At 34.8% G+C, this 14,307-nt stretch overlaps 1 protein-coding gene across 1 annotated transcript in view; it reads right to left on the bottom strand.

The window, feature by feature from the left end:
- adgrf6 (adhesion G protein-coupled receptor F6) overlaps positions 1-14,307 on the bottom strand; it is a 187,726-nt gene that overhangs the window by 104,136 nt on the left and 69,283 nt on the right. The window contains exons 2-4 of the mRNA XM_079831145.1: positions 5,179-5,332; positions 3,926-4,072; positions 3,402-3,560 (exon numbers count right to left, since the gene is read on the bottom strand). Of these exons, the coding sequence (XP_079687271.1) occupies positions 3,402-3,560; positions 3,926-4,072; positions 5,179-5,272 (400 nt within the window). The 5' untranslated portion in view covers positions 5,273-5,332. The remainder of the gene's footprint in view (positions 1-3,401; positions 3,561-3,925; positions 4,073-5,178; positions 5,333-14,307) is intronic.

The following is a 14,307-nucleotide window of genomic DNA, read 5'->3' as shown; positions in this document are numbered from 1 at the left end:
GCTCGGGAGACATCCTCTACTCGCTCGCTTCATTCGTGGGGTAGTCGGTTGAGGCTACCTGTTAGAACCAAGATCCCTTCATGGGACTTAGCTTTAGTCCTCGAGGGTCTGGTTGAGACCCCCTTTGAAACATTAGCTTGCCCCTCCACTCTCAGGGTTTATGTGGCCACTCATTTGGCTTGCCATGCCCTGGTGGATGGGGTGCCGCTTGGGAGGCATCTTCTGCCTGCTCACTTTGTTGTGCCAGGCAGTTGTGGCCTCCATTAAGAGCCAAGATCCCTTCATGGGACTTAGTTTTAGCCCTCGAGGGTCTGGTTGAGACCCCCTTTGAACCTCTAGAATCAGCGTCTGACGAACTTCTGACTCTAAAGATGGTTTTTCTTATGGCTATAACTTCTCTGAAAAGAATTGGGGACATGCAGGCTCTGTCAATATCGGCATCCTGCTTAGACTTTGCCCCAGGTTTGGTGAAAGTGATTTTGCATCCCCACCCTGACTACCTGCCTAAGGTTCCTTTGTCGACTGTACATCCTGTCACTCTTGAAACCTTCTGCCCTCTGCCGTTCACAACGCCAGATCAGGAGAAACTTCATAGACTGTGTCCAGTCCATGCTCTTCAGGCCTACGTCCACCGCACTAGCCAGTGGCGTAAGTCAGAGCAACTGTTTGTTTGCCATGGGGGCCGTAACAGAGGTTCTGCCACCATCAAACAATGTCACATTGGGTCAGGGATGCTACTGCTCTTGCCTATGAGGTGCGCGGTCAAGCTTCACCTATAGGATTAAGGGCTCACTCCACCAGGGGAGTCGCCTCTTCTACTGCGTTAGCAAGGGGTGCTCCCTTACAAAGTGTTTGTGATGCGGCAGGTTGGTCCTCTCCGCACACATTTATAAGACTTTATAGCTTGGATGCTCATGCCACTCTGGGCTCTCATGTCCTTGAGTCGACATCACAGGCTAATGCCTGAGGCTTCTTGCGATCTTGTGCACACCTACACAACCGTAAGGGGTCCAGGCACCATCAAGCACGGCGGCGTGGGTATTCTCGTTCCCATTTGCATAAGCTTATGCAGCATTGAGTGTAGCTTTTGAAAGGGAACACTTGGGGTTACTTGACTGTAACCCTGTTCCCTGATAAAGCGGAACGAGATGCTGCATTGCTAGGCCGTGCTGATGATGCTTCAGGACTGGTCTTCAAACAAAGAAGATCTGGTTTGCTCCAGCTGAAGCTCATCTATTTATAGCCTCGTGCAGCAGGTGCGCCTATGACGTCACCGGCCGAGGCTATAAATACCTCCGGGTCAATTTCATTGACGTGTTTTCACACTATTTTCACAGCTGGTTATGTCAAAGACATTTCCCATTTGCATAAGCTTATGCAGCATCTCGTTCCGCTTTATCAGGGAACAGGGTTACAGTCAAGTAAGCCCAAGTGCTCATCTATATACCTATTCATTAACAAACTGTATTCTTATTTCTATGCCATTGCTATTATATTGATTAATAATAGATAGTTAGCTAATCTGTGTGCTTGTATGTGTGCAATTCTGAAATGCATAACATGTACAAATCAATTAAATTGTAATGTAGATGCATTTTCTGTGAAGCTGCTTTGAAACGGTATCGTGAAAAGCGCTATACAAATAAATTTGAATTGAATTGAATTGAATTGCTTTTGCTTACTTAATTGCTCATCTGTAACCTAAAGGCCTACTGACTAAAATCCAAATCTTACATACAGCTTCCAGTTGAAACGCTCTTTGGTTAAAGTGCCTCTGTCAAACTTCAAGACAATTGCGATTTTGTCCACCAGGGGGAGTCACTCTGACTTTTCTAACAACTGTTGCTTTTTTGTTGGTTTCTTTGTCCTTTGGCTTTTTGCCATCTCATTTTTTTTTCTCATTTCGTTACGCTGCTTGAGTTTTTAAGGGAACATCTGACTAACCTGTTTTATTCTGTTCAATGGACTTTTTTTATGGAATTAAAATATCCACTTTACCTGACATTTATAAGAGAATTAGGTGTTAACATATCACACACACACACACACACACACACACACACACACACACACACACACACAATATTGTACATGGCGCAAGTTTCAAAAGAGGTCTGCCAACAAATCTTTAAAACTACATATATTTTTATATATATAAAAAAATAAATATATAAATTTTTATATATATAAAAATAAAATAGGGTCGTTTCTTCCGAGGAGACAAGGGAGGCAGTGCCTCCTCAAAAAATAAGAAAAATGAGAAAAATAAAAATGAGAAAATAATCCATATTACAAAAATAAAACCATGCATATATTACAAAATGTTTTTCTAAAGTTACATTGTCCAACAGCGACACCAGCAGGTAAAGTTACAGCAGGACCATGTTTCTCTTGCCTCCCTTGAGCTTATTGACTTTTAACAGACCCCCTAAAGCATGCAGTGGATTTGGTGGGTGGTAATTGAGAATGAATGGGGGGGGGGGGGGGGATCAGGTGAGAGACTATAATATACAATGATTGGATGTGATTGATTGTGCTATGATTGCATGTGATCCTGAAATGAAATGAAACCTGAAATTGCCTGAAAACACGATGTGGGGTTTTTAGTAAGCAATTAGCTTGGTGAAATTAAAGGTACATCTTCGTGACTGTGACTAGTGTTTACTGAGCATAATGACTGATGATCGTGAACATCAGTTCCCAAATAAAATATATTGTTTAAATTGTTACTGCCTTTAGTTGTTATTTTAGAATACATGTAAAAATGCGTAAAAAAAACTACCTTGGTTTTTATTGGTTTTAATAAATAGAACATTAATTACATAGTTAAAGTACAAATAATTTGGTTTCTCTTTTTGTGACTTAATGTTTAACCAGGATAAAATGGGACAACATTAAGTTAACTGGGACATGAATTTGATGTATTAAAAAAAACTGTCAGGACTTTGCCTTCTCATTTCAGAACACCACTGATACGGAACTACATATATAGAAATTAATACAAAAAAATGGGAATATAGAGTTAAAATGTTATAATTGTATTGTGTATTGATATGCATTTATTAATTTTTTTTTTAATATTTTTTGTATCTAATCTAAAAACTTAATAAAAATGACAGAAATGATCCTGAGGTTAAATGTATGGAAACAAAGTTGTTGTTATAATGACGATAGAAAACACAGTGAATCAGAAACATAAACATGAATTAAAATTCAATAATGTTTCTTTTTATTTGTTTATTTATTTATTTGCTTGCTTTGTTTCAATAATGTCTCACCTCTCTGACAAAGTGGCCCTAATTTTCTAAACCACCAAATGTGTCAAGTGTCAAGAGTAAAATCATACTGGTCATGTTACCAAAATTACAATCAATACTTTTGTGATCTAATTGATTTCTTACCTCTCTGACAAAGCGGACCCTCTGAAGGGAGAGCTTGAATACATCCACAAGTGCCTCCCACAATGGCATCACACTCATGATAGGCCCTGCAGGTGTCATTGGGCCAAACATGCTGCTCCTCACACTTGCACTCATATTCTGTTCCATTTAACCCACACACTGTAAAAAAAGAAAAATGAACATAAATAAAGAAATGGTGCAGACTTATAGGCTATATTCATACAGTCAATATAATTCAATTAAAATTAATCATGTTAAGTGTAAAACCAAGAAAGCATTTTTGAATCTTTGCATCTGTAAGTAAAAACATGGGAGCAACTTTTGTGTTTATGAGCATGTTAATATTAAAAGACAGTCTCACTTGTGTGGCGCAGAAGGAAATATACAGTCTCACCTCAAAATACCACAAATTTGATGATTTTATGGAGTCTATTTGACTTACATAATAAGCAATATAAAACGTATCATATTAAAATTACTACTTTTTGTGCAAACACTGATGAAACAAAGCTTTCTGCTCTCACCAGTAGTCATGTCGATATATGTGATATTTATGCTGTTGCTCAGAGTCAAGGGCAGGCTGATGTTCATGATTAGATTTCGTAAGTAGTTCACCAGGAACAAGTCAAAGAATCTCACATCAATGTCAATCTCATAGTTAGTAGGTGGTGCTGCAAAAAAAGAAAAAAGAAAACATAAGCAAGTGGAGCAGAACAAAAGTGAAACTATGTGCCCTCAATGTGAATTTTTTTTTCTTTTCTTGATTGCACTGCCTTCTTCTGGAATGTTGTTATGTTATGTTGCTGTATTTTTTATGAAAGTTACTTACTTACGTCTGCAATAGAGATCAGCCGATACTGATTCAGATTATTTGTATACACCAGTGTCCAATTACTAATATGATGAATACATTTTTATGCGATTTCTGCTTTTTGACACAATATCTGGATGATTTGACTACCAATATAAAAATATCATATCCATTAAAAAATATTTCATTAAAGATTATATTATGATTCTAGGTTTTAAAAATAAGGAGTAATTATTTAGTTATTTAAGGTGAAATGGAGATAAAAACAACTGAAGTGAAGTACATGGTACACAATAGAGAAAGAAAAAAAAAGAAAAAAGAAAAAATTATATATCTATATATATATCTATATATATATCTATATATATATCTATATATATATATATATCTATATATATATATATATATATATATATATATATATATATATATATATATATATATATATATATATATATATATATATATATATATATATATATATATATATATATATATATATATATATATATATATATATATATATATATATATATATATGCATACACACACACACACATGCAAAGTTCTGCAATCTAAATGGTCTAAAATTAATTTTCATCTTTGTTATGGGTTATGTCTAATTTTTTGTTACACATTTCTCATTTGAATTGACTGCTGTTTTTTTTGTTTAGTTTTTTAAACTAGGAAAGTTAGGAAATTATCCAAACAATTAATTAAATAAGTTACTGTGAATACTGTTGTTAGAGATTAAGAAAAGATAACCAGAAGATAACCAACTTCAGATATTAAGAAAAGATAACCAATTAAGTTTCAGATTTAAATTGTGTTTAAATTAAAAGTGTGAAATGACTGATATTTAGTTGCATTGGCCACTGGGGTGCTACAAATCAAACGTCAAAAGAGTTTATGGGAGAATGCTGTTGCTTTCAGATTTATGAATGTGACGGCTCACCTTCTTTTAACTGGCAGAACTGTCCATCGACTGGAAGGGCATTGATACATGTACATGAACCATCAGTGATGACATCACAGGCCTCGTATGAGTGACATGTGTCATTTGGCCAAACAAACAGACCCTCACATTTACACTGATACTGAGTTTGGTTCAAAGAACACACTGGAAAGCAGAATCCACAAGTTCATAATTCATATAGCAGTATATATGATGTGTAAAGTACAAGTCAAAGCAGAGAACTGAAGAGACAGAGCTCATACCAGTAGTTATGTTGATTTCTGTGATGTTAGTGCTGTCACTGATTTTGAAGGGCAAACTGAAAGCCATCAAATAGCCCATCAGCTGATAAAGGATGGCAGTATTCTCAGCATCTATCTGAATTTCAGTTACATATTCAGCCAGATCTGAAGTGAGTGTAGAAAAGAAAGAAAAAAAGTTAGGAATGTTCACTCTTCTCATATGCATGAAAATGCTGCAGTTACCTGGACTTCAGGATTTAAGCTAGATGTTTTTAAGTACCTGTTGGTGTTTGCGCACATGCTGTGTCATCTTCCAGGAAAAGGATGAGAATGGATTAGAAATAATCTGTAACAATAACTGAAATTTTGTGTGATCACAAACAGAAATGTATAAAACTATTTTACTTGTTATCTCGTTGACTGGTTGACAGAACTGTCTATCACTTGGAATATCATTGATGCAGCTGCATGTGTTGTTAGTGATGTTGTCACAGCTCCCATATTCTCTGCACTTTTCACACGGCCAGAAATACTGATCCTCACATGCGCACTTGTATCCACTGTCACTGAAATTGCACACTAAGAAAGGATCAAACGAAAATGTAAGCTCATTTTTAGCAGACCAGGACTGATGTGTTTGTGTTCAGAAGGTCATGAAGGTCATGTGATGTCCTTCACCTGTCGTGATGTCCACATTTAAAACTTCAACCAGCTCATCTAACTGAAGTGGAAAGGTGAAGTTCTGCAAATATCTCCTCATCTCATCGACCACAGCGATGCTTAATGATTCCATCTCAATCTCAAACAAGTAGTCTGTGAAGGGCAGTTCTGTGACAGAGAAAACATGCATATCATTGTACTTTGTATTTTTAATTACAATGTACCAACCTACAGTAAATCTATTTTTTGTACCTTAAAAAAACACCATAATAACACCCATTTTTAGATAATTAATCATCATAATTTTTAAAATATATTGAAAAGATGCATCACACAGGGGAGTTTTGGGAATGTTCTAAACGGTTAGTTCACCAATAATGAAAATTCTGTCATTGTTCCAAACCCATAAGACCTTCGTTCATCTTCAGAACACAAATTAAGATATTCTAGATGAATTTCGAGAGCTTTCTGTACGAAAGTCGTGCGGGATTGGAACGACATGAGGGTGAGTAATTAATGACAGAATTAAAATTTTTGGATGAACTAAACCTTTAAATTGATTTTCACCATAAATTATAAGGTGACTTTTAATTTTTACTTAAAATATATTTAAATGTAACCATGCATATATTGTCTTGTTAAATAAAATATTGTTTTACTAAATTATATGCAAATTCGAACTTTTTATGTTAATGTACCTTAAACTAAGTATACCACGGGTCGTTTATTGCTGTAGCATTTTTAACAAACATTAATACAGCTTTTGTGTGCGTATTTGCAGTTGGCTTGTTTGGTCATGATTCTTACCGCTCTCCAGCACACACATCTCTCCATCACTTGGAATGCCACTGATACATCCACACGAGCCCAAACTGATGTCATCACAGGCCTCATATGTCTTGCAGTTGTTGTATGTCCATGCATAACCATCTTCACACACGCACTGGTATTCAGTCACATTTGGCTGGCACACTAATGTAAATAACAGAACTGGTTAACAACAGAATGTTTACACAACATTAAAGATAAAAATGAAGCAGTAAGAATGACGTAAATAGCTTTGGATCACCGGTTTAACAGGCTCACCTGTTGTGATGTTTGCAGAAGTAATTTCAGTACTGTTGTCCAATAGAAGAGGAAACGTGATCGAGGCCAATGACGCTCTGATCTGTTCAATCACCACCGCTTGGGATGCATTCACTTCCACAACCACAATGAACTCCAATAGCTCTATACATATGAGAAAATGAATGAGATTTTAATAATCATGCAGTCATAAAGAGCAATACAAAATAATTGACAGACAAAATCCAAGGGAAAAATAACAAAGCATATCAAGTTAATGTGTCTTGATTTTTATATAATAACATCAAACAATTATTATAACAGTGTGTGAGTAGAGGACAAAACCATGAATCAGACCTGCGCTTCTTGGTAATCTATGATGCAGTTGGCCATCTATGTAGCTAAACTGGAAAAATAAAATAACACAAAAATTATTTTATATAAACATTTATCATGTGAGTTGATTATGTGACCATGGTAGGGTTATTATCATTAACTAAAACTCTTAAATACATGTATGTTAATAGAAATAAAGCTGAAATAAAATAAAATATAAATGAATTGAAAAACTTTAATGAAAATTAGAAATGTTTCCTTGGCAATAAACTGACACAAGATTAAGTGTAAGCACTAAAAATTTAAAATAAATAAAACACTATAAAAAAGAAAAAATGTAAAAGAAAGAAACGACAAAGGTGTAAAATCAAATTACTAAAAAAAAAAAAAAAAAAACATTTAGCACATTCAAAATCTTCCCCTACCTCTATATCTATACTTGTTTCTGGGAAATCAAGTGTTTCCACAACACATTCATGGGTCAGCAGGACCGTCATTATGATTCCTGCGAAGTACTTGAATATTTGTCCTGTATTTGAGAAATTGAGAAAAGATATCAGAAAAAACAAACATTTCTTAGCAGTCTCGGAACAGATAATGAAACAGAAATTAATTGCATGACTCAGATCCGGATTATCCATAGACGGGATTGGGCGAGTGCCCTGGGGCACCAGCCAATAGGGGGGCACCAAGCGATTAAGATAATGACTAGACCTTTAATATTTTTCATGTTTTGTATATATATTATTTTGCTGGAAGAGATGCAGATACAAAATGAACCGTTAAAAGGTACAATATATACAGAGATAATATAAAATATATAAAGAATTGTGATTGGGTCAACTGACGCTATCAGTTCTGCTGTCGGTACTAAGAAAATTAAGAAAATAGACTTAGTCTACTGTTTATTATTGCTATATAGATGTTATCTTGCAAATTATATCTAGTGACGATGGCCAAGAGAACTAAACAAACATTTTGTCTGGTTACACTTTAAGGCTGTGATATTAATCTTATTTTATTTTCAGGATAGGCATTTCAAGTAGTGCACTACACTGTGTTAATCCGGGCCTGGCATCAATTCTGTCTTCAATGCAAATATCTGAACTGATAGTTTCGACAATAAGCATTTTTGGAGGGCAATAGCGCCAAATGCAATCCATTTCAGTGAGATATCATGAACAAAGCAAGAAAACATTTGGCATTATATTAGATCTAAAGCCTAAAGGCTCAAGTAGTATGAGATAATTGAGTGCAATGACTTGCATTACAGCAGTTTTGTGACAAAAGTAGTTACAGTGAACCAAAAATTATTTAGTTGACTGTACCTTGGCCGGCCATGTTTCTCACTGACGTATGTTAGTCAAAATCACTTTAACATATTTCTTCAGAACAAAAGGCAATTATATGGCTCATCCAGACATCTTAGATCTGTAAAACAGGAAATTATGTCATAGATAATCAGTGCACAATGATAAGACTACATTTTGATTAATGATGTTTAAGGTCTTTTGTAATATCCTGAGCTAAAAACAATCATATTTTCGTGCTATTTGCAAGCAGGAATTCTCATAATTGATCATGAAATTGTCAAATAATAAGCAGGCAGAAATTGCCATAATAAAATGATTGACTTACAAAATGTACAACAAATATTTACATCAGGCTACATTAGGCTCACATATGTCATATCAGTATCCTGCAATTAATAAATTAAAACTAACATAAAAGATTATTTCATAATAAATTACAATGACACAAACTGCAAGCACAAATAAGTACTGGTTGCGCAACAGTCAAATGCAATCTCTCACCTGAATTTAGGTCAAATTTCTGCTCTTTTATATTAATAACAGACAGAAATTACAACTTTCAAAAGTAAACATCGAACAGAACATTTTAAAGTCAAGGTAAGCATTTCTTTCAATGAATTTATTTCTGAAAGTACATCAAAAGCAGTTATACATTCAAAAGAATAAACACAGTGATTTGTCACTCCTACCTCTGGAAACAACCAAGAAGAGATGCCGAACTCGTTTCTCAGGATCTGAGATTTTGTTTCCTTGTCAAATGATCCACCTACAAAATCTTCCTGGAATTAGCATGTCTTTGTGTTGATAGTATGTGACTGCGTGTGAGTCACCTGCTAGACGAGTTTGATTCTCTCTATTTCCTTGTTTTGTTGTGTGAAGAGAACAGTGAAGTGGGCTGAGTTTTAAAAGAAACAGTAAGTGGCTACTTGTGGGCTAATTCAGGTGTAAATCATCACATATTGCATATACTCATACTTAGAAAATACTCCATTATTGGCATAATATAGAAAGAGAGTTGGCTATTATAAATATAGCTACTTGTTTCTGAAATCAATCAACAAAGCAAAACAGTATCATATTTGAACTGCTGATAATAAACAGATTTTAATTTCTCTTTAATCAACTCGCTGTTTGATATTTAAATATAAAGATAAGAAAATGCATTTTTGATGGGAGGAGTATGAAATCTATTATCGCCATTGCATAGTTGTTTGTAGGCTACACTCCTATTAGCATTTGAGAGTTGTTATGCAGGATTCATCAGATTCCTTTAGACTCAGTGAACATTAGTTTCTACTTAGTTACTATGCACAGGGGCGGTTCTAGACCCTTTTTAGGGGGGCTTCAGCCTAAGCTACTAGTTAATAGCGCAATGTGGACCCTAAAATACCCTCACTGGGGGCTAAGCAACTGTAGTTCCTCACCATTAACAAGTGTACGTCCATCAACAAACCGATGTGTGTGTGTGTGTATATTTCTAGTTTATTGCGGAGCACATGCGGGAACTGTATCGATAACCGAGCACTAACTTGAATGACTGATGTAACATTAAAGTTTGCAAAACAAATCTTGCTCCATCCTTTATCTTTACTCAAAGTAGCAAGAACGACAGACAATCTGCATTAACAGACAGTTTACAGCTGATTTGCAGTAGTATTTCAGTAAGACAGCAATAAAGTTACTTATTAGTTAGCCGATTAGCCAGGGAGACCTACACAATATAAAGCACAACAGCACATATTTTGAACACCCGGATGAAAATATATACATCAATAATTCTGAGGAGCAAGCTGGTCCAAATAAACTGGGTACTGATCCATCTTTCCAGAGCAAGCGTTTAGTGAATTCCGCGTTGAAGATTTGAGAAGCAGTCGTCAGTAAAATGACGTGTTTGTGGGTGTGTCAAGTTGTTTGTGGGCGGACAATGTACAATATAGACGGGGATTATGCAAATGTGTTTTCTAGGGACGTAGAAGTTGGATTCGAAACAAAAACGACTCATATAGGCGGTTCAGAGTCAATTCTTTCTTTTGGGAGACAATAACTTCTTTCAACTTTACAACTTTGCAGACTGTTTACATTCACAAAAAGCTATATTACACACTGCACGAAAGGGAATATAAAAAAAAAAAACGTAATAGGGGCACTTTAACCCTTAGGGCCAGATTTACTAAACAGGGCAAATTAGCGTGAGCGCAAACCAAAGATGCGCCGATGGGAATGGAAAGTTCTGTGTGCGATCTACTGATCTGATTAATGTCTGGTTTAAGACATGCTTTTTTTGGGTGGTAAATAATGGCGCAAAAAAACTGTATATTGACGAGCGCAAACTTTAGTAAAATCACCTTGCATGATTCATATAAATACTCTCCTCCCATAAATTTTGCATCTGAAATGGAAACTCCTATAACTGCATATGCAATAAGGTCAGCCGCAAAAATTGTCCATTCTTTTTCAGTGCTAATTTTTCACTGCATGTCTTTAGTAAATTCTGACAGTAGTTTTTTAATGCCAAAAGAGGGTTTGTGCTGGTGCAAATCTACAAGCTGTATAGTTGGAAGAGGACAGCATAACAGCATAAAGCTCTTGTGCAGCTGACAGTGTTGCACTCTAAAAAATAATTCAGTGGCTTAGTAAATATCATAGTAATAATTAACTTTATTAACTTAATAACATTTCTAAATATCATTTATTTGATGTTTTGAGTTGAAGATACCAAAATAATTGACTAAAAATCCAACAGTTAATTTTGTCTCAAATTTACAGTTATATTTAAGTTTTTTTCACTAAAAGAATTTAGTGTTCAAATAACCAATTATTTATTTCAAATATACTTAATATATTTGTGAAATTTCTATCAAAATATTTGAGAACGTTAAACATAGTAAACGTGTGTGGTTCTGCTCCTCATCTGTAAGCGGTAGCAAAGATATGACAAAAATCCTGACTGACAGCATTCTTATTTCAAAACTATTTTACTGTCGTAATCATTTTTCATATGTAACAGGGCCATCAAGATTATATGACAATGTTATTCTGAAAATCTGCTAAAAAAAAAAACAGCAGGTTTTTTTTATGTTTATTATTTTTATGTGTGTGTTTGTTTTGTAGGACCCATGATCAGTATCATTTTTACATTATAAAATATTTTACTGAAGATGGAAAATAATCACAAATTATCAGTGATTTTAAGATGACTGCAAAAAGATTACACCAGCTGACATACCAAACACTAAACATCAAAATAAAACCTAACTCAATTCTTAAAGGGGCTATGTGCAACTTTTTCCCCAAAATAAACGTAACAATAGCCTTTTTATTTTACCATTTATGACTCAAACATCTCCTGATGAGCATACTGACACCTTGTCCGCTCACAGTGGGTGCACCTATAAGCCTGTATCCTATTTTTCCTATTTTCTGGCGGGTCGTTTTTTTCCCACGCTGTCTGTGGATGTGACGTCACCACCGCTGCGAGAGCGAGCAGAAAATAAGAGCAGTTCTGTTTTTTGGCCACAGGTGTCAGTCGCGAGTTTAAGTTTCAGAAAAACGCATATAGCCCCTTTAAACTAAATTTTAGTTTAAGATTTGACAATAGCCTAAACAAAAACATATGAGTAAACCACTAAAGTATTGGGAATAATGCCTCCATCCATTTTTATGTTGCATTGAATACACATACAAATTGTAATAACAATCTCAAAAGAAGAAGAAAAAGAAACATGGTTTCAATGTAGCCAGCTACCTTTTGATAGTAACTTGTAGTGTAGCTATTTTCAAAAGGGTAGCTTGAATATAACTTAACTACTCAAAGTAGTTTTTACTACAACACTGTTTTTTTAGATCAGCCACAGCAAAAAAGAACCACACAACAGACAGAAGACCAACAGACAGGACAGACAGTTATTTTCCTTTTTCTTCCCTGTAAAAGTATGCTGTAGGTTGATGTATAATCAATTTGTTCTATTTAGACAAAACCATGCCTCTACATAGTGCTTTAACATTGTGTGTGTGTGTGTGTGTGTGTGTGTGTGTGTGTGTGTGTGTGTGTGTGTGTGTGTGTGTGTGTGTGTGTGTGTGTGTGTGTGTGTGTGTGTGTGTGTGTGTGTGTGTATGTGTGTGTGTGTGTGTGTGTGTATAGGATATACTGTATACAAAGCGTCATATAGATGCATTTTGTCTTAATAGAAATAATTAATTATCAACCTTATCTATCAAAGGCAAAAAAGAAATCAACAACAAAAACCAATACTACCCCATTCAAATGCTGATGCAGAGAGAGTGTTTTCAGTGATGTGTGTGTATATAGCTAATATATATATATATATATATATATATATATATATATATATATATATATATATATATATATATATATATATATATATATATATATATATATATATATATATATATATATATATATATATATATATTATTATTATATTTTATTTTTTGTTGCAATTTTTGCTTTGTTCGCGGCAAAATTTTGGTTGGCCCCACCAAATCTCACTCTAAATTTTTTTTTAAAAGTTGGCAGCTCTGTAAATGCTGCAATAGGCTACATCATAAAAAATAAGAATTAACCACTTCGATTTCATGGTGACTGCTGTTACCATTGGTATGATCTGCCAACATCGTAAGGAATCCTGTAGTAGAAACACCTGGGGACACCTGCAACAATCGACCAACAATAGCAAATGTGTGTTAGCTGAAAAGTCATCATCACAATGAAAACTTGCGTCATAATAGACAGTCAAATAACACTGGAAAGGAACATGATCTGTCTTATCTCTAGCGTCAAACCTCTGAAAATGCCTTCTGTGAACTTGAGCCGAACCCTCTATGTTCAGCAGTTTAACTACTTTTTCACCGCAGGCAAAAGCTGTTAAAGTTTAAATCCTTTTTTTTTTTTTTTTAAATTCTCAGTCTACAACACATTGAGGAGAGTGCCGCTGCCCCCTACTGTCTGCCCAGAGCTACAGAAACTGTAATTGCGTGTTATGTCAACATTATGAAACAAGATGCCTATTCACAATACATGTCATTTTACATTCTTTACAAAACGATTTTTTTTTTGTGTCTGTTTCTCGTTTGAACACTTGATAAATATTCTAAAACTGTACAGTAGGCTACTACTTCACTTTTGAATGAGGTATTTTTAAATGTTTACACTCAATTTACTACAGCACATTCAGGAATTGTTTGACCTATAGGCTATTTGTTAGTATATATGCACATGTTTTACATGAAAATCCCATATTCAGGAATTGCATACAGGCCTAATAATTAAAAAAATCATATAGCCTAACTTAATATTCAGTATAAAATTGTATTATTTATATAGATTGTTGTAAATAAATTATATATGTTAGATTGTCATGCAGTTAGAGGCAATGACCAAATACACCAGAAGTGTGTAGGTGCTCAAAGTATCTGTATTTGGTGGTTTTGTGAGCTATCTGATTTTAAAGACCTGTTCCAATCTCATTATCTCTCCCTAAACTTCCAGTCTGCTTCTGAA

This window comes from Gobio gobio (genome assembly GCF_949357685.1).
Source record: "Gobio gobio genome assembly, chromosome: 12".
Lineage (NCBI taxonomy): Eukaryota > Metazoa > Chordata > Actinopteri > Cypriniformes > Gobionidae > Gobio > Gobio gobio.
The sequence above is the reverse complement of the archived record's forward strand: the minus strand, read 5'-3'. Positions and strand labels throughout refer to the sequence as shown.